This window comes from Aquarana catesbeiana, linkage group LG02 (assembly GCF_042186555.1).
Source record: "Aquarana catesbeiana isolate 2022-GZ linkage group LG02, ASM4218655v1, whole genome shotgun sequence".
NCBI classification, from domain to species: Eukaryota; Metazoa; Chordata; class Amphibia; order Anura; family Ranidae; genus Aquarana; species Aquarana catesbeiana.
The window spans coordinates 414,969,745-414,992,257 of NC_133325.1; the positions used below are offsets into that span (position 1 = coordinate 414,969,745).

Sequence of the window (22,513 nt, forward strand, 5' to 3'; positions counted from 1 at the left end):
TAGGTCAACACCCTCTGATGAAGTCGATGACGAAATGCATTAGGGCGTATCCACATGGCCACCTATTCAGATGTATCAGTGTGAAGCTCAACCCGGGTATCACTGCTGCTGATACCATCTAGGAGTGGTAAGAGTGACACACGCGTCTTGATTAATGCTTTTGTTTTATGCCTATATGAATTTTATCATTTGTAAGTGTAATTCTTGGGGGGTATTTTGGAAATAAATGACTTGCCAAACAGAATTATGGTGTGAGATTGTTTTTCTCATATATATACATATATACCCCCACTGTTGAGATTGCCACCCACAGTGAGAGCACTTACTGAAGACGAGGTTTATATCCCAAAGGGGTCTGTGGATCTGCTGACGGGAGGAGGCCCTTTTTTACACTCTCAAGGCGCATTCCCTTCTGACTTGTGGTGAGTTTAATATCCTCGGGGCGAGAAGCCCTATGTGGTGTGGTGATGTGTTTAATCATCCTGTTGTGAATCATCAGCAGTGTGTCAGCTCTGCTTTGACGGATGTAGTATTGATATAATTTATATAATTTAATCAAAAGTTTTACTTGCAGAGAATTTTATCAAAATGTGAACTCCAAGTGCATAGTAGCTTTGGCTATTGGCTATTCAACTAAACTTCCAAAAATTATTTTATCTGGGAGGTTGAAGTTCTGCTAAAAAGACATTCTTTCAGTGTATAAACTTCAAATAAAAGGGTCATAAAAGTATGTGGATTTTGTGATCTGATGTGATATACAGTACTCAGTTTACTTCTAGTGATATCATTTCTATGTCTCTGAGTGCAGTCATTTCCGCATATTAACATTTCTGGAACCTATAATCTATAGGCGTTCTAGTGTGAAGTAGATTGCAGAAGATCAGTTTTTGTTTTATTCCTATGGGAATGGCATGTGGAGACTGGAGATGATGGAGGTATGCCAATGTTAGCGAAAGATGTTTACTCTGAAATGTATAGAATCTGCTTCGGTTCAATCAACCATTCAATGAAGCAGGACCGAGCTTAGGGGATCTGTTATTGATGAGCTTCAATAAACATCATATCAGGTTATATATTTTTCTTTAACCTTTGTGAAAGATGGAAAGAAAAAAATTAGAGCCTCTAGGAAATTATGAGTAACCAAAGAAACTTCCACGAAGCAACAGTCTCTGATTAAAGATCAGTATAGAATTAGTCTTTTTGTAGTTCGGCACTTTATTATTTTTATTTACATATTGTATCATATTATACACAGATTCTTCTGGTAGACCAGTAATTATTCTACAGGCATAGCCTTAGCAAGCAGTAATTAACCCCTTAATGCTGACCATATGCAAATATGTGGCCTCGGCTTGAAGGGGTTGTACCGGGGTTATGCATGCATCATCCTGGTACCGTTTTTTAGAGCAAATGATCGTCTTTCTTGGGATGACAACTGATGCGGCTACCAGCCACTCAGCTGTTATCCCAAGAAGCGGGAAGGGACATCCCCCCGCTCCCTTATGCGGCTCGCCCGGGCTCTTCCGTCCCACCAGGAGGCCCAGGTGACCAGCCGGCATGTCCGCCGGCTGGCCGGAGACCCAAACAAAGCCAGAATCAGTTTCGATTGGGTCTCGGATCTAGTAACCCGGAAGCTATGTCATGACATTACTTCCAGTTTACTGAAGACTTAAAGGCACCAAATTTTAAAAAAAATGGCAGAATTCAAAATAGCCAAACATGGCGTTTTGAATGCTTTTAGGTGCAAAGGAGGGATTTAAGGTCTTAGTGACAGGTACTCTTTATGGAGAGATCTGGGGTCTATGACTACTACTGTCACAAGGAATGTTTACATTCCTGAATTCATGAAAGTGTCTTTTTTCCAAGAAAAATGCATTTGAAAGACCACTGCGCAAATACCATGAGACATAAAATATTGTAACAATTACCATTTTATTTTTTCGTGTCTCTGCTAAAAATATATATATAATGTTTGGGGGTTCTAAGTAATTTTCTAGCAAAAAATACGGATTTTACCTTGTAAGCAACAAATGTCAGAAAAAAGGCTTAGCCATGAAGAGGTTAAGCATTAAAACACAATCTCATTGACCTCTGTGGCTGAAGACACTGTTCAGAAACTCATCCTCAAATTTCAAAGGAGAAGCACTAAATTCATCAAATTTAGTCTCAGCACTCCACTCTTATGGGGCATACACACGGGCGGACTTTCCGACCGGACTGGTCCGATGGACTTTCCGACGGACTTTTGACAGACTTCCGACTGACTTTTTTTATGAATGGACTTGCCTACACACGACCGGACTATGGACGGACTTGCCTACACACTACCGGACTATGTCTGCCGGTCTTCCCAACGCAGTTACAATGGATTTTCCAAATGAACGGACTTGCCCACACATGAACAAGTCCATTCATTTTGAACGTGACTCGGGTACGACGGGACTAGAAAAGAAAGTCAATCTCACCGCTTTTATTGGCGAGATTGACACCTAGCGAGCCCCGTCGTGGGGCTTACCTGGCTCTTAGGTCTGGTATGGATTTTAAGGGGAACCCCCTACGTCGAAAAAAACAGCGTGGGGGTCCCCCCAAAATCCATACCAGACCCTTATCCGAGCACGCAGCCCGGCCAGCAGGGGGTGGGGACGAGTGAGCGCCCCCCTGCTGAACCGTACAAGGCCACATGTCCTCAACATGGGGGGGTGGGTGCTTTGGGGGAGGGAGGCGCCCTGCAGGCCCCCCCTCCCCAAAGCACCTTGTCCCCATGTTGATGAGGACAAGGGCCTCTTCCCGACAGCCATGGCCGTAGGTTGTCGGGGTCTGCGGGTGGGGGGCTTATCGGAATCCGGAAGCCCCCTTTAATAAGGGGGCCCCCAGATCCTGGCCCCCCACCCTATGTGAATGAGTATGGGGTACATCGTACTCCTGCCCATTCACCTAGGGAAAAAGTGTCAATAAAAAAACACACTACACAGGTTTTTAAAGTAATTTATTAGACAGCTCCGGGGTTCTTCTTCCAACTTCGGGGGTCTTCTTCTGACTTCGCTGCTCTCTCCGGCCTCTTCTCCCGGTGTCCGGTTCTTCTCCCGCTCTCCGGCCTCTTCTCCCGGTGTTCGACCTCTTCTACCGGTGTCCGGTTCTTCTGCCGGCACCTCCGCTATCTTCTGCTGCTCTTTTGCTAGCGGTGGCCTGGACTTCTGTGTCGTCTTCTTCCCTCTTCTCTTCTTCCGATGTTGACACGACGCTCTCTCCCGCTGTAATGCTGTGTGAGCGCTCCACAATGACTTATACAGGCGGTGACCCCGCCCCCTTATGACGTCACAGTCCGGGGGCATGTTGGGACTGTGACGTCATAAGGGGGCCTGGTCAACATCAACTGATGATCACGCCCCCTTATGACGTCACAGCCCCAACATGTCACAAGTCCGAACCCGTATGAGCTATCCTGCCAGGAAACTGTCAAAGCCAACAGAGAATCATAGGTGGTGTTGGCTTTACTAGTCCCTCCCAACAATATACACGCGTCCCTTGCATAGATGTGGCTGTGGTGTGGGAATGCCTCAACCACCTATGATTGGCTGTTGGCTTTGACAGATTTCAGACAGGATAGCTCAGGTGGGTTCAGACATATGTCTGAACAAGCCTGAGCTCATCCCTACTGTGCACCTGTTCTGTTTTTACATAAGAAATTAGAAGGCTCGCAAGCTGCCAGGTCAGTAAAAAGATAGGGAAGCAGATTAAATTGGAACTTCAGTTGCCCCTCTGTTGTTTTTTTTTTTAATCCCTGCTTACCTGTCATGCAGCATTGTCCTTGATTTAGATATGCCCAGTGGATGCCCTGCTGCAATCTACTGAACAGGTGCAGATGCTCAAGTCCCACCCCACAATTTTGTTCCACCTCCCTCATCAGAAGCCAGATGCCTCTTTTGGGTTAGGGAAGTCAACCTCCAATGATATGTACCAACTACACCCACTGGCATTTGTGAGTCCCTACTCCTTCAGCTTCCAGAAATATGTGACATGTCATTCTCATCTAGAGCAGAATGGTGGCATGAACGGTCAAAGTTAGGCAATAATAATAATAAAAATAATTAAGAAAATAAACAAAAAAGCGGTGATTTATATTGTTAAGATGGGAGAGAGTGTAGGGAGCTCAAATCCACCCAAAGCTACCAAGAGAAAATAAAGGTCAACGTGTTTTCAAATGTAAACCTTAAGAATAAATTATTCCACAAAGTCTGCAGCTATAGAGGTCAGTATTCATTCCTAAAACCTGGCCACTGGTTTCTGTGGAGATTGTGTCCACAATAGATAATGGCATCTTGCTGTCAAGGATCGCATCACAAGCAGTAATATAACATCAAACCTGAACTTAAGTAAAATAAAATGTTTCCTATGTTGTCTACAGTTAACATTAAAAAAACTAGCCCAGTAAACTAACATCAGCTTTGCATCGACCTTTGGGGGGTGTGGGGGGTATTTAATACATGAGATCACCAGATTATCATCATTTTAAAGAAGAAGTAAACTTCCATATTTGCTTTTACCTATAGGTAAGCCTTTAATAAGGCTCACCTACTGTATAGGTAGTGTGACTATCTCCTACTGTAAATGTGCACTGTTTAGGAGATATTTATATTACATGCAGGCAGTAACATCACTGGTGCATGCGCTCTGAAGGAATGGCCACCCATTCCTTCAGCATGCACGGGAGTGACATCATGTCGGTTTTGGCCAGTCACAGTGCCAGAGTCCGTGAACCCGAAAGCAAGACGGGTGAAGATGGGACCCCCTGCAGCACTAACTTCTCGACATGGGAGGGCTTCATTTTAAGGTAAGTTTAACATAATGTGCTAGTTCTGTTGGTGGCATTTAATCACCAATGTGTTTTTTTACTTATTGCTATATAAATGAAAAAAATAGCAAAAATGTTGAAAAACCCCACTTTTTTATTTTTTTCTGTTTTAAAATTTTGCAACCAAATACTCCGTCCTCATACATTTAGGCTAAAATATATTTTGCAACATTTCTTTGGTTAAAATAACCCAAATCAGTATATAATATTTACTTACTTGTGAAATTTATAGAGTATACAAACTATAGTATATATACCATATTTATCGGCGTATAACACGAGTGGCATATAACATGCACCCCAAGTTTAGGAGGGAAGTTTAAGGAAAAAAACTTACATTTAAATGCCCATCAATGCAGCCTCATCAGTGTTCATCTGCAGCCTTGTCCATCATTGCAGAATGAACAGTGTCCATATGCAGCCTTGCCCAGTGCAGCCTTGCTCAGTGCAGCCTTGCCCAGTGCAGCCTTGCCCTGTGCAGCCTTGCCTAGTGCAGCCTCGCTCAGTGCAGCCTTGCCCAGTGCAGCCTTGCCCAGTGCAGCTTTGTTCAGTCAGCCTTGCCCAGTGCAGCCTTGCCCAGTGTTGTGTGCTGTTTTCAACATTTGTTTAAATTTGCCGCCGAGCCTGTGTACTCAGGTTGTCACGCTGCCCAGCCTCCCTGCTGTTTCAGAGAGGATGAGAGGAGCGAGCGCTGCCGAAAAAGACAGAGCCGAGTGTACTTGGCTCCGCTCCGCTCGCAGTCCCACCATTGGACCTGTGTTATGTCCATCATAGGAGCTGGTCGGGACTGCGAGCGGAGCCGAGCCAAGTACACAGTACACTCGGCTTGGTCTTTTTCGGCAGCACTCGCTCCTCTCATCCTCTCTGAAACAGCAGGGAGGCGGGGCGGCATGACTGCGAGCGGAGCCGAGCACTCGGCTCACTCTTTTTCGGCGGCGCTCGCTCTTTTTCAGTGGCGCTCGCTCTTTTTTGGCTCAGACAGTGGGGATCGGCGTATAACACGTACCCACAATTTTCCCCTGATTTTAAGGGGAAAAAAGTGTGCGTTACACACCGATAAATACGGTATATTTGAAATTTCTTGAGGCCCTAAAATGCCTAAAATGCCAGGACAGTACAAATACCCCCCAAATGACCTATTTTTGGAAAGTAGACAGTACAAGGTATTGTGAGTTTTTTGAAGTTGTATTTTTTAGTCACTTTTAACAAGTTATTTCTCACACATAACATATGCCTATCTACAATTACACCCCAAAACACATTCTGCTATGCCTCCTGAGTATGAAGATACCACATGTGTGGGACTTTTTTTTTCACAACCTAGATACATAGAAGGGCCCAAAATTCAAGGAATACCTTCAGAGGTTCTAGGGCAGAGATAGCGAACCTTGGCACCCCAGATGTTTTGGAACTACACTTCCCATGATGCTCATGTACTCTGCAGTATAGTTGAGCATCATGGGAAATGTAGTTCCAAAACATCTGGGGTGCCAAGGTCCGCCATCACTGTTCTAGGGGATAAATTATGCATCTCATTTCCTGACTACCTATCACATTTTAAGAGGCTCAGGAGCACCAGGGCAGTGGAAACACCCACAATATGATCCCATTTTGGAAAGCAAACACTCCAAGATATTTTCTGAAAGGCACAAAAAGTTTTTAGAAAATTTAATTTTTTGACACAAGTTTTTGATAAATACAGGAAAGGTTTTTTTATTTTTTTTTACACAAAGTTGTCAATTAATAGGATATTTTTAACAAATATTATAGGCATACTTAGAAATACACCCCAAAACACATTCTGCTACTCCTCTAGTGTGCAGTGATATCACATGCATGTGACTTTTTCACAGCCTTTTGTTTGTCACCCTAGCATTAGTGACACTGCGCTACTCTGGGAAGGTAATCAAGATTTCTTTTTTTTATACTGTGATTTCTTTTACAGCCACTATGGATGTAAAAGCAATCAGTTTTCACTCTCTCTAGTTGCATACCTGCAGCCATTGAAAAATACTATGATAGCTGTGATTGTCCACAGCTATCACATGGTACAGGGCTGCTGTGACCCTGTACTATGTGATCTATGTGACTGATCACAGAGATCACACGGTAAACAATGATGCCAGGAAATAAAATATTGCTTACTACTGTCCATGTGACCACTGATTGGCTACAGAGATCACATGGTTTCAGGACTATTCACAGAAGGTAGTTACAACAATCAATGTTCCACACATCGGCACAGATCATGGAGCTGCATACTCCCAGGAAATGTGCACAAGTTGAGGATGTGGTACATACAGGTACGTCTACCCCCATTGCCACTGCTTATTTCTAGTCATTTATGTACTATGGGCAGACGGGAAGTGGTTAACTAAGATAAATACCGCATGAATTTATGAGTTAAAAAACTCATGCTGTATTTATTTCAAAAGTAGTCAATTCACTAAAAATATTTGTTATTTAACAAATTTATTAAATATTTATACATTATTTTTGACGTGTTTTCACATGTATTTATTCATTTTCTTTTTACATACTAACACTGCACCTGAGGAAGATAGTTCTGTAAATGAATGCACACAAAAATATTGTGAAACTGTGAAAACAATCTAATGTGCTTTAATTCACTGAATGATCTGACTCTGGTGAAATGTTGCAATTCATTTTCATTTTTGAGCTCAGGGTAGAACATTTTCACACTGATATATTGTATACTTTTAACTTACTGGCCCCTCATTGTTACTTTGTACATAACTAAAATACCAGCAGCCTATGCCAGGTGATAAATAGCAAATGCATGTGTTTTAGTAAATCAACTCTAAAAAAGAAGCGCAAGAATGAGAATATGAGAATGAATTAATGAGTTAATGAAAAAATGACAAATTAACATTCCTACTCACCTAGATGGCTGCAGCATCGATCCAATGATGCAGCTGTCCCCTACTGGTTCTAACACTGAAACTCGAGCAATCGCATGACCAGCTCTTTGCTTAGTCCCTCCATCACTTATTGGAGCGCTGGGCTGTGGGTCAAGGGAGCGGCTGGCTCAGGCTCTCATCAGCAAGCTGAGAGGCTGAGTCAGCTGCCGGTCAGGAATTTTGGCAGATCCTGATATTATTGTTGGGATCCTTGCAGAGCCTGCAGAAGTAAGTGCACTACTGTGACCCACAGGTATGGCCAAAAGAGCTTTGACCATAGTTCAGTTTTAAAGATTTAGCTCTCTTTTGTGGTATTTACCTCACATTTACAAAACATTTGAGGTATTTACATCAAATTTGATATTTACTTTGTGAATTGACCTTTTTAGTACTCATGCGATATTTCCCCAAAAATTGGTCACGTGACCTTCCTATTGCATGCGGAATCCTTGTGTGAATTAACCCCAAAGACACAAAATGAATAATTAAAATGTATGTTAAGTTGTTTGGTTTTTTATGGTTCTCTGTGTTCTTGGGGAAGAGATCCACCCACTATACTTGTCTTGATACCAATATTTTAGAGTTATCCATGAAACAAGAGGTGAACAAAAAAATCCAAAGGGGACAGGGAGTCTCCCTAAAGAGACTCAGAGAGCAAAAAAAAAAAAAAAAAAAGAACTGACAGGTTTCGGTTCTACGGTTCTTAACAATTTCTCTACTTTATAAAAAAAAAGCATACATACTAGTGTACAAGTGTACATACTACTACTAATAATAACAACTATTCTATACATGTAAATGCCCACAAAATATTTATAAGTATTTAAAAAGTATTTATAACACTATAACAATGCAAATAGCACATCGTTATTGGTGATGTAAATGACTAGTTGGAATTCATCATATTCAAACAATATCTTGTCACTAGACTGTAAGGTCTGTAACCAAACTGTAGCAACATTTTTCTGAAATTTCTGCTTATGCAGCTTACTCTGGAAAAGTTTAGATCTGTTTATAAATGTTTTCACCCAAGATTCACTGAACGTTTACCCATGATTCAAGCAATTGTCATATTAAACACTTAACGACCGCACCATAGACGAATGATGGCTACAGCGGGTCTCGATGTCTCTGGGAGGGCGTACATTAACTTCCCACCAGAATCCCGCTCCCGCGCACCCCCTGGGGCACACACCCGGGAATATCCATGACCGCTGAGTCCGGAAGACCTGGGACATCACGGATCTTGGTAAATGGCCACTAATAATGGCCAAATGACAGAGCGATCACTTGTAAACAAACCAGCGTCATGTCCGATTCCTCTCTCCCCTCTCTGTACTGATCGGCACAGTGTGAGCGGAGAAGGGAGAGATTGGATGCAGCAGCACTGTGGGCTGGATTTGTAGTGCCCACAGCGCTGATCTGTGCCCATTGCAGCCTCATCCAGCCATCCATCCATCTATGCTCAGCCATCCATCCCTAATCAACAATACTCATCCATGCTCAGCTATCCATCCCTAGTCAGCAATACTCATGCATGCTCAGCCATCCATCCCTAATCATCAATACTCATATATGCTCAGCCATCAATCCCTAGTCAGCAATACTCATCCATGCTCAGCCATCCATCCCTAATCAGCAATACTCATCCATGCTCAGCCATCCAAAAAGTAAAAGTCCCACACATGTGGTATCGCCATACTCAGGGGGAGTAGTAGAATACAGTATAATGTGTTTCGGGGTGTAATTTGTGCTATGCATATGCTGTGTGTGAGAAATAACATACAAATATAACAATTTTCTGAAAAAAAAAAAAAAAGAAAAAAAATCTTGATTTTGCAAAGAATTGTGGGAAAAAAATTACAACTTCAAAAAACTCACCATGCCTCTTACTAAATACCTTGGAATATCTACTTTCCAAAAAGGGGTCATTTGGGGGGGGGGGGTATTTGATAAGATATGTAGCAGTATAAATTTTGGCCAAAATTTATGAAGAAAAATTAATAATTTGCCAAATTTTATAACAGAAAAATGCATTTTTTACAGAATTTTCAGTCTTTTTTCTTTTATCGCTCAAACAATAAAAAACCTAGCAGTGATTAAAAACCACCAAAAGAAAGCTTTATTTGTGTGAAAAAAGGACAAAAATTTCATATAGGTACAGTGTTGCATGACTGAGTAATTGTTATTCAAAATGTGAAAGCACCGAAAGCTGAAAATTGGTCTGGTTAGGAAGGGGGTTTAAGTGTCCAGTGGTCAAGTGGTTAAATCAAATTAGAAAAATGTACTAAAGACTCTATGAATCTTGAGTGAAAACATTTATAAATAGATCTGTAAAATATCCTTCCAACTGCTGAATTCCAGCAAAAATATAGAACTATTTTCTTTTGACCCAATAAATAACATTATCACGTGAAACTGAACTTACTTCTACAGGCTGGAAGAGGAAAATCCCAAGAGGCGCTGTTTTGGGAGCTGGAGACACAAGTTAGTAGGGCATGTCCTTCAAGTATGTAGCCTGCATTGCAGCTGTAGCGGACTTTGTCCCCAACATTGAATGTAGTTCCCTGTTGTACACCGTTCAGTAGTCGTCCAGGATTTCCACATGTGTGACTTGGCAATACTGTAAAGACAAAAATATCATGATATATCAATTCCAAATACTGATAAAAACATGTTACACTTAAAAATATAGTGCGTAAGTGTAATACATGTTGTTATTATTGTTAATATTATTCCTGCAAAAAAAAAAAACACTCTTTTCACACATTTCCTTTTTTTCATTCTATCCAAATTACAATCATACATAAGATAGTTTTCAAAATATCGTTGGTCTATTGATTCTCTTTCTGTATGCTGTAAAAAATGTTTAACCTGCTCACATATGTTTCAAATTTTGGTTGATATAATCATAATATTGATGCAACTCAATGAGTAAATGTTAGGATTGAAATGTGTAAAACTTTACCAATGCTGGAGGATTAAAGTGATTGTAAAGTCTCCTTTTTTTCTCTAGAAATAAAAAACATGTTATACTTACCTGCTCTGTGGACTAAAGGAAAAATGTGAGACCTTCGATGAGACATGTGGGTCTTTGAATAAGGTCAATGTATATGGCTATAAGATGAGTCAATATCACAAAAAACATTTTTTTATTAGTAAAACCACAAGGAACATGGCAAAATTACATGATACATGCAGCAATTAATAAAATTGTCAATCACGTGTTACAGAACATATATGGAAACAAACATTGATACCAACCAACCAATGTGTGGTATGGAACAAATCCTGGATGTATAAATAAATAAAATACATGAATAAAATACATGGTGGGTGGTGAACTCAAAATCATGTGATAAGTAAAAGTGTCTGCAGGAAAGTAAGTGCATCCAAATAAGTCTGATGCGTTTCCTGGGTAATACCAATCTTCGAGGAGGATGCACACAAATCTATAAAACAAAACATGAGTAGACCAGTATAATCCAATGTTATACCCCTCAGCGGGGAGGATATGTAAAAAATAAGAGGAAAATACTTACATCGTAATAGGACTGAAACATGGGAGACGAGGAGTCAGAGGCTGCCCAGGTTGTCTGTGTCGGGAGCTGTGGAAGGGACCTACAAAAGAGGACCGGGAGCACAAACATGATCCCCAAAAGAAAAAAAATACACAAATCCAGATGGTGATGTGAGTGGGCTTCATATCTAAAAATGTATCTGGGTATACTGTGAATACTCTGTATTTCGGGAAGTTGTTAGAGCCCGACACCAAAGTGCAAATGGACGAGTAGGTGGAAATGAAAGTAGTGTGAAGGGAGGAAAGAGCAGGTGAAAAAAAAAAGCATTAAAGAAAAGAAAAGAAACAATAAAAGTTAGCCTCTGTGAGCATGAACAGGAAAAGACTGACCATGTAAATACCTGCTGGTGATGTGAAAAAGTATATTCCAAATGGTGAGCAGTGTGCACAAAAAGGTGCTGCCATGTGGACTGGCTAGCACAGAATGGGGATGTTAAGTACGCTCGGCATACCCTGTGGGCTCCTCCCAACATCACACAGGTGCACCAGAAGAAGAAGAGAGATGTCCACGCCCAAGCGGCAGCCGCTGCCCATGGTGGCTAAAGATGCCCCCTTCCATATGGTGACCCAGATGGAAAAATTCAAACACGCCAGCATCAGGAAGCCCTGCGGGGACATTGTGCACATGGCGTGGAGGTGACACCGATTCGCAGAAGAGACAAGTCCGTTCGATCCCCCGCATCACCCGATGCAAAAATGGGGGGAGAGGGTAGGCTCACATACTGCGAATCACAATTCCTGAACACAGGACAAATACAAGTTTTTACATGCTCAGTCCTTTCCTGTTCATGCTCACAGAGGCTAACTTTTATTGTTTTTTTTTTTTTCTTTTTTTTCATTTTTTCCCATTTACATCTTTTTAATGTTTTTTTTTTTTTTTGACCTGCTCTCTCCTCCCTCCACACTACTTTCATTTCCACTCACTCGTCCATTTGCACTTTGGTTTTGGGCTCTAACAACTTCCCATAATACAGAGTATTCACAGTATACCCAATTCAATTTTTAGATATGAAGCCCACTCACATCACCATCTGGATTTGTGTATTTTTTCTCTTTTTACACTTTCTGCAGGTCCCTTCCACAGCTTCCGACGCAGACAATCTGGGTAGCCTCTGACTCCTCGTCTCCCATGTTCCAGACCTATTACGATGTAAGTATTTTAGGGATGAGCAACTCTTTCCCCCTTATTTTTTTTGGACATATCCTCCCGCTGAGGGGTATAACATTGAATTATACTTGCCTACTCATGTTTTGTTTTATAGATTTGTGTGCATCCGCCCCTGAAGATTGGTATTACCCACGAAATGCATCGGGTTTATTTGGATGCACTTACTCTCCTGCAGACACTTTTACTCATCACATGATTTTGAGTTCACCACCCACCACGTATTTTACATTTTTTCATTGCATCCAGGATTTGTTCCATACCACACATTGGTTGGTTGGTTGCTATCAATGTTTGTTTCCATATATGGTCTGTAACATGTGATTGACAATTTTATTAATTACTGCATGTATCCTGAAATTTTGCCATGTTCCTTGTGGTTTTACTAATAAAAACCTGTTTTTTGTGATTTGTTATTGACTCATCTTATAGTCATATACACTGACCTTGTTCAAAGTCCCAAACCCCCCCTACATACTTACCTGCTCTGTGCAGTGGATTTGCACAGAGCAGCCCAGTTCCCCCTCCTCGGCTCCCCTGGCCCCTCCCTCCTGTCGAATGTGTCCCCACAGCAAGCACCTTGCTATGGGGGCACCCAAGCTGAGTCACAGCTCCCTGTGTTCATTCAGACATGGAGCCCTAAATTGGCCCTGCCCCCTCTCTCCTGATTGGCTAACTGATTTTTATTGACAGCAGCGGGAGCCAACGGCATTGCTGCTGTTTCTCAGCCAATCAGGAGGAGAGTCCCAGACGGTCGAGGAACTTGTGGACATTGCTGGACAGAGATAGGGTCCAGGTAAGTATTAGGGGGTGCTGGGGTGGCTGCTGCACACAGAAGGTTTTTTATCTAAATGCATAGAATGTATTAAGATAAAAATTCTTCTGATTTTGCAACCCCTTTAAAGAAGAGAAATCACATACCAATATCTAATATGTGCTACATCAATTAGTTTGCACAATTTGACCCTAATTCCCAAAGTCTCCCATATACCTGTGGATTGTGCAAATGAATTCTACCTTATGCAGCTTCCCATGATGGGGTGACATTTCTGCTGCACTGCTTTCTGCATCAGAGAAGAATTATCACCTGCATTCAGACTGTGCCTGCTTGTACTACAATGGGATAGAAAAATGTCGCAGAAGGGTATGGCTATTAGCAATGTCATTGCTGATACACAAAACTGCAGCTTGTCAATCAGTCAATCTGTATATGGGCTTTAAGGAGGACTGGGCTAGCTCCAGACCCACCTGCCCCCTATCTATCCATTAGAATGCATGTGCTCCAACTGTTGGAGACTCTCATGAATTTACAAGGGTTAGGACTGCAGGTAATACAGGGTGTCGTAAAGGGGCCCTGCAGCTTTCACATGCATTTGAAAATGTGTGCTAACTAAAACGCTTGTTTTTAATGCATACTGTTAGATAGGTTAATTCGGTTGGTGAGCAGACTGGTTGGTAATTTGAGCTGGGAATTTTCTCTGGTTTTGTCTTGCCCTTTCATGTGCTCCTTTCTGTGAAAGCCAGTTATAGATGGGGGGCAGGGGCCATTTGTTTGTTTCTGGTGTAAATATTGGTGGGGGGGGCACACTGGACACCTTTTCTGCCATTGTGATATGTGCTGGGTGTCCAGTGTACTCCTGTGCCTTTAAGGAGGGACTAGGCCACCTCCAGGACCACCTGCCTTCTATCTATCCATTAGAATGCAAATGCTCCTATTGTTGAAGACTCTCGTAAATTTACAATGGTTAGGACTGCAAATAATACAGGGTGCCATGAAGGGGTCCTGCAGCTTACGCATGCGTTTGCAAATGTGTGCTAACTAAACCCCTGTTTTTAACGCATACTGTTAGACAGGTTAATTTTTTTTCAATCCTTTTTTATTAGTTTTAAACAGTTATATAAATACTTACAAACATCTTTCATCATCAAGTTGAACATTTATAGTTTTATATATCATCCTATATTAAAATGTCATTTTTCCATCCCCATTTCTAAGAACCTAACTATAATAAATGTTATAAACTAAGCCCTCTGACATATAGTTCTTTACCATGTCCATACTCCATTCACCCATGTCTTACTTATCATATATACATCCATACAATTACATATTTTAATTCCATCTATTCATTCTCACTATCTTATTATCCATTCATAAAAAAAAAAAAAAAAAAAAAAATTTATTCAATTATTCTCTCTCCCCCTCTCCACGGGGTACCCCGTTCCCATTCATAAAATTTTTTCCATCTTTATCAAGGACCGAAACTTGTCCCATTGATGCCACATTCTAGGCTTTTGATCTTTTTCCATCCCTTCTCTCCTTATCTGTTCTACCATATATTGTATTTTGTTCAATTCACATACCCATTCCATTATTGTAGGAGCATTTATTTTCCTCCACTTTCGAGCTATTATCGTCCTAGCTGCATTTATCATCTGGTGAAGGATATCCGTTCTTATGACTTTCATTGATCCTGGTATCATAGACAATATCGAGACCTTTACACTTGGTTAGAAAAACAAAAAACTGGCCACTGCCCCCACCTATAACTGGCCTTCATAGCTAGGAGCACATGGAGGGGCATATACATGTAAGACAAAAACAATCCCATAGCTCAACTCACCAACCAGTCTGCTGACCAACCAAATGAATCTGTCTAACCGTCTGTTAAAAGCAGTGGTTTAGTTAGCACACATTTGCAAATGCATGTTAAAGCTGCAAGGCCTCATCACGGCACCCTGTGTTGCTTGCAGTCCTAACACTATAAGTGTCTCCACAGTGGACGCACATGCATGAAATGGATAGATGTGGGGCAGGTGAGCCTTGAGGCAGCCCAAGCCCCCTTAAAGGAACAGGAGCACACTGGACACCCAGCAAGAGCACAATGGCAGCGAAGGTGCCCAGTGTGTCCCTGGACCATATATACAAACAGTAACAAAAAACTGGCCACTGTCCCCACCTATAACTGGCCTTCATAGCTAGGAGCACATGGAGGGGCATATACATGTAAGACAAAAACAATCCCATAGCTCAACTCACCAACCAGTCTGCTGACCAACCAAATTAATCTGTCTAAACGTCTGTTAAAAGCAGGGGTTTAGTTAGCACACATTTGCAAATGCATGTGAAAGCTGCAAGGCCTCGTCACGGCCCCTTGCAGCTTTCACATGTGTTTGCATGTGAAAGGCCAGTTATAGGTGGGGGCATTGGCCAGTTTTTCGTTACTGTTCGTATTAATGGTCCGGGGACACACTGGGCACCTTCGCTGCCATTGTGCTCTTGCTGGGTGTCCAGTGTGCTTCTGTTCCTTTAAGGGGGCTTGGGCTGCCTCCAGGCTCACCTGCCCCACATCTATCCATTCCATGCATGTGCTTCCACTGTGGAGACACTTATAAATTTGTAGTGTTAGGACTGCAAGCAACACAGGGTGCCGTGACGTGGCCTTGCAGCTTTCACATGCATTTGCAAATGTGTGCTAACTAAACCCCTGCTTTTAACAGACGGTTAGACAGGTTAATTTGGTTGGTCAGCTGACTGGTTGGTGAGTTGAGCTATGGAATTGTTTTTGTCTTACATGTATATGCCCCTCCATGTGCTCCTTGCTGTGAAGGCCAGTTATAGGTGGGGACAGTGGCCAGTTTTTTGTTACTTTTCTTATATATGTTCCGGGGACACACTGGGCACATTCGCTGCCATTGTGCTCTTACTGGGTGTCCAGTGTGCTTAAGGGGGCTTGGGCTGCCTCCAGGCTCACCTGCCCCACATCTATCCATTCCATGCATGTGCTTCCACTGTGGAGACACTTATAAATTTGTAGTGTTAGGACTGCAAGCAACACAGGGTGCCGTGACGAGGCCTTGCAGCTTTCACATGCGTTTGCAAATGTGTGCTAACTAAACCCCTGCTTATAACAGATGGTTAGACAGGTTAATTTGGTTGGTCAGCAGACTGGTTGGTGAGTTGAGCTATGGAATTGTTTTTGTCTTACACCTTTACACTTGGTTGCATCTCATTTCCAGATATCAAATGATGTATTTCAAATATTTTATTCCAGAAATCCTTCACCACATGACACTCATACCAGATGTGTGTCATTATTCCCTTATCCATTAAACATCTCCAACATTTCTCTGTATTATCCTTATTTATCTTATTCAAATCCATTGGACTCCAATACCATCTCATCAAAATTTTATAATTATGTTCTTAAAGTTTAACTGTGACTGATAAATTTTGTGTTAGTAGAAATGCTTTTTCCCATTCTTCTAGTGATATCGGGTTCTCTATTTCAGATTTCCATTTCTAATATTTGCTATTTCATTAGGAGGTCCTATTGGGAGTAAAAGTTTATAGATTTTTGATAATTTCCGGGTCTGTTTACGTTCTTCTATTAATAATTGTTCGAATTTGGTTAAAGGTCTATCAATCCTGGTCTGTTGTGACAACATTTCAATATAAGTATTTAATTGATGATATTGTAACCATTTGTTATAATGTTTGACACCCATGTCTTGTAATTTTGGTAATTTACCTTCTTTTAGTGTCTGGGCTACTCTTGTGTTCTCCAACCTATTCCATTTGATAAACTTAAATGCTGATACTGCTGGTGGAAATTCTGGGTTGGAGAACAATGGGGTCATTGGTCCAATCAGTGTAGAAAGTCCCCCCATTTTCAGCACTGTGTCCCATATTTTTAAAGTTGCTAGTGTGAAAATAGTTAGATCTTTTTTTCATGTAAATAAACAGGTTAATTTGGTTGGTAAGCAGAGCTGGGAATTTTCTCTGGTTTTTGTCTTTCATGTGTTGCCCTTCCTTGTGCTCTTTGCTGTGAAGGCCAGTTATAGATGGGGCGGGGGCCATTTGTTTGTTACTGGTATAAATATTGGTGGGGGAACACACTGGACACCTTTACTGCCATTGTGCTATGTGCTGGGTATCCAGTGTGCCCCTGTGCCTTTAAGGAGACCCATTGGGTGAAATTGGGTGAAATGTGCACCGCTTATGTGATCATATAAACCATAACAAATAATATGAGTACAAAAAACATGAATAATAAATGATGTGCTCAAAAATACTCCAAGCAGTCTTCTATTATGACATGTGATGTCTATAAACAGAGGAACTTGGATGTGTGATGTCCAAAAAAAGTCAGCGACAAACTTCAATCATGTGTGATGATAATCCTCAACCACATGTGGATATGATAAAGTGACAGTCTTTAACTTCAAATATGTATGATGTAATAACAGTTGATAGTAGATCCACCACCAAAGACACCAGAAGCTGCTTACCAGGGAGATTGAACTCAAATAGGTGTACACCTAGTGAGTCAATCAAGCTTTGTGGTATAATATACCAAGTGGATCAGATGCTCTATCCAGATATGACCTCCAGATGGACCTCCGAACAGGTGTAAGGTATGGATGAACTCAGTAGATATAGGCAGTCAGCCCCACCATTAAAATAAAGAGGAAGGCATATAGCATAACTCCGGATGGAATTTTTAATACATGAAAAGCAAAGGAAATACACTCACGTGTTTAGGAGTAAAATCAAGTACTTGTATAAAAGAAGACAGTGGTCTCAGCATATCCTCCTGGGAGGTTTGTCGCTGACTTTTTTTGGACATCACACGTCCAAGTTCCTCTGTTTATAGACATCACATGTCATAATAGAGGACTGCTTGGAGTATTTTTGAGCACATCATTTAATAATTACGTTTTTATACTCATATTATTTGTTATGGTTTATATGATCACATAAACACTGCACATTTCACCCAATTTGTCATTTTTGCAACTTTATCCACTGCTGTGCTGGCTGCTTTAGTTTTTTAAATTTTTGTTTGATTTTTTTTACAGACAGCGCGGTATATATTTTTTTATAATTTACAGGACCTCCAGACTCACCTGCCCCCTATCTATCCATTAGAATGCATGTGCTCCCACTGTTGAACACTCTCGTAAATTTACAAGGGTTAGTACTGCAAATAATACAGGGTGCCGTGAAGGGGCCCTGCAGCTTATGTACGCGTTTGCAAATGTGTGCTAAATAAACCCCTGTTTTTAACGCATACTGTTAAACAGGTTAATTTGGTTAGTAAGTAGACTGGTTGGTGAGTTGAGCTGGGAATTTTCTCTGGTTTTGTCTTGCATGTGGATATATGGAAAGAACCCACACTCTGTAATCTGTCCAAATTCTTTATTCGATAAACAGGTACTTTGTACTTGGTGATTATCGAATAAAGAATTTGGATGGATTCCAGAGAGCGGGTTCTTTCCATATATCCATATTCCGAGTTTGTGACGAGTGGGAGAGAGAAGGTACCAGTAACCAACATGCATGTCTGGAAGTTTTCACAGTAGAGAGGTGCTACCCTGTGTGTACATTTTGTCTTACATGCGTTGCCCTCCCATCTGCTCCTTGCTGCGAAGGCCAGTTATAGATGGGGCAGGGGCCATTTGTTTGTTACAGTAGCTTGCCACACCTGATCATGCCCACTGCATTCTAAATTTACAGCCATGCCTCTGTTGCTGAAATTGCACTGTAGCTGTAGTGTCAACCAGGAGAGCATGAAAAGCAAAAATGAAAAAAAAATTGGCTCACCTAGGGAAGTTAAATTTGTTTTTATTTATAACAAGCAAGGCTTGTTTATCAAAGAGTAACTGAATTTTTGGACTTATTTTGACAGTCACACAAAATTCATGGGATGTACTTTAATTCCCATAGAGCAACCAGAGTGGCTTGAGATTTTTTCAGGAGTGCCTTGGCAAAATGCTTAAAAAATGATCAAACATTGTATACAAGCCAGCAGGTGGATCAAGCATGACTTTTAGTTACACAAAGACACAGATTTTCATTATGCACCATTACGACTTTCTAGACACTGGCATCCTAACAACCAATGACGTCATTAATTAATAAGGAGGATGTCTGTTGCCTCCACAGCATCCTTGTTTGACCTTCCTGTGCCCTTCTCCCTCAACACTGGGGTGACATTAGCTGACTGATGGGGAGAAATTGAGGGGAAAGGGAAACATTGGAATACAAGTCAGTACCAGTGTGCAAAAGTGTATTTGCTTTGGAAGAATAAATCACCTCTAACGTTGGGTGTCCTACGTGTGGATGTTGCTGCATTGTGTAAAACTATTAGAATAGTTTTTACATTTTAGAAAGGGGTGCCTCGAGACTGTCCATAATTTTAAAGGGTGCCTTGACTGAAAAAAGGTTGAGAAACACTGCTCTTGAGTTCCCCGGTATGCATATCAGCCACATCAATTATGACTGGTTTCTAATCTCTCTGTTGAATTCTTAATTTATTTTGCATTATGTAGACAGCAACAGCAGTAAAAACATCAAAAAGTCCAAGCTGGAAAAGGAAAGAGCTGGCAACTATAGTGGGAGATATAATCGTTGAACTATGTAGAAAATTTAAATAGCCAGTGGCCAAGCTCAACATTCTTTATAAATATATATGAAATACCAATGAGTGACCTTTTAACTTACTAAAATATCACATTTTAAAATCACAGTATCTGATTATAATTGGTTTGAGAGAAAATGACAGCTTTGGATAATATGGTCACTTGTTCATCATGTGTGTGGTTTAAACTACCACTTCTATTGTGTCATTTACTATCCACAAAGTTAACCTTTTCTTGGCTTATGGTCTTAATCATGCTTCTGCTCAAAGCATTTGTTTGGGACTTCCGGTTGCGACACCGCATGGAGAGGAGCTAGGCGATCACAGCTCCCCCGAATACTGCACACAGATCAGCTAAAGCCCAAGGTATACTCCCAGCCTCCTCTCTCCTGCCAGGGAAACCCTCATGGATCACTTTGTTGAGGGATCTGTGGCACGAGTGGCCCCCGCTCCCCCCTCAGACATAAGAGACTTGGCACACGCTGCAGCCAATATGGCAGCCAATATGGCACCTGCTCCCTCTGCTGTGCTGAATACTGCAGAAGCGCTCACGAGTATGCAGGCTTCCTCTATACCAGCACAGATGGACCCAGCCTGTCCTGCAAGTATTTCCCAGGCTGTGGTGGCACTTTTGACCCCTATGGTCACCCAAGCAATGGACCAAGCGGTCCTTAAAGGGCTAGAACACCTCCATAAAGAACTGCAGTCACAAGCCCTACAAATTGATCAAACGGAGGAGCAAAGCTCCTCCATAGATGATGATGCTGTGGATCTACAGGAAAAAGTGGACGATTTAGAAAATCGCTCAAGATGCAACTACTTGCTCATTATTGGGCTTGGGTATTCCCTCTCCAGGCTCACCACCATCTGCTCCTCCACCATCCCAGAGCACTTGAATATAAGAACCAAACAAAGAGGAAGGCAACGCTGGATAATTTGTTGGAATTTGTGAAGACGGTGATCCCCACGGCAGACATCACCTATTTGAAGATCCTAATTGGTGGCCTGAGGAGTATATATCTAAGGGAGCACAAGAAGGTCCAGGATTCCCAGAGATCAGGAGCTGCAGATGACATTTATGTCCCCAGGCTGTGGTACTATGACAGGCTGCATTTTCTGGCAGGTTAGACTGAACCCAGGCCAGCACTCTCCAGTCTTCCTTCCACGCTTCCTTCCCCCCCAGCTGAGGCTTCTGACGCCCAACCTGGGCCTTCCAGGCAGCAACATGTGGAGGAGCCCAGCTTTAGCCAGGTATGGCATTCCTCTAAATCTTCATGGTTGTCCAATCAATGATGTTAACTAGATGTTAGTTTGGAGTACTAATTTATGATTGTGATTGATGATGCAAAGACTAAAACCATGTCCCTTTTTCATACACAGGGAAGTCTCAGCCAGGAGGTGGCCAGGCCAAGCAGGCTGCCTGATATCCAGGTCCCTACCCTCCACCTTCAAAGAAAAAGTGTCAGGAAGAGGAGTAACCTGGAGGAGGCTGCCATAGGCCTCTTTTGGAAGGCTACAGAGGCCCTGAGAACCCCCCACAGTGTGGAGGAGGACTTTGCTGGCATAACTGCCTGCAAAATGATGCAGATGGAGGAGGGCCAACCACTCATGTGTGAGTCCTTAATTTTGGAAGCTCTCAATAAGGGGTTGAGGGGCCAAATAACATGTGCTACCCACCTTTGTGACCTCACACATAGTCCTCCTCCTCCTCCAAGTCCTACTCCTCCTCCTGGTCCTACTCCTCCTCCTGCCACATCTCCAACACCAGAGCCACATCCGGGAAGGAAGCGTGGAAAGAAGACCAGAGAGTGATGGCCCTGGGCTCAGTGTGGTCTGGCAAAAGATGCAGGCTCTTGTAGTACCACAGCCTGGGGACACAGATGTCATCTGCTGCTTTCATGATCTCTGGAACTTCTGGACCAGACTGCACTCCCTTAGATATGGTCGCCTCAGGCCACCAATTTTGCAGTAAAATAATTTATGTGCGCCCTGGGGGTCCAAGGCTTCGCCAATTTCTGCTGTTTCTCCAGCGTTGCCTCCCTCTTTGTTTGGTTCTGAGCCCTTAATAAAGGAATTTTTGTTTCAATTATACTCGCCTATGTGTGTTTTCCTTCAAAAAGGACAATTTGTTTGTGAGGAGGCAGGTACATTTCAAAAATACAATGTGAAATTAACAAGGGACACCAACACCAAGCAATCTCCTTGAGATTAAATAATACAAGATATCAATGGTGTTATGGTAACTTGACACACAAAACACACACAAAAATATTATGGAGTAAAACCCCCCCAAAAAAAAAAAAAATCAGCCTTGAAAAAAATACAAACCCAACAAAAAAAATAAAAACAGCCTTGAAAAAAAACAAAAAAACAAAAATAAAACAACAAAAAAGAAATTTGGTCAGATGTGACAAATCAAAATATATTGAGGAAATCACGATAAATAATAAAGAAAGAAGTTTGTGAGAAGTCTATGTGAATATGAGCAGCAAAATTACTTCATTCTTCTAACATTATAAAGAAGAAGAGAGTACGCTGTATTAAACCATTTGTTACATTGCAGCGTGACAA

At 41.8% G+C, this 22,513-nt stretch overlaps 1 protein-coding gene across 3 annotated transcripts in view; it reads right to left on the reverse strand.

Moving 5' to 3' along the window:
- Positions 1–22,513, reverse strand: part of CSMD2 (CUB and Sushi multiple domains 2) — a 1,533,565-nt gene that overhangs the window by 905,209 nt on the left and 605,843 nt on the right. For all 3 annotated transcript variants that reach the window (XM_073615428.1, XM_073615429.1, XM_073615430.1), the window contains exon 4: positions 10,202–10,396. In XM_073615428.1, the coding sequence (XP_073471529.1) occupies positions 10,202–10,396 (195 nt within the window). The remainder of the gene's footprint in view (positions 1–10,201; positions 10,397–22,513) is intronic.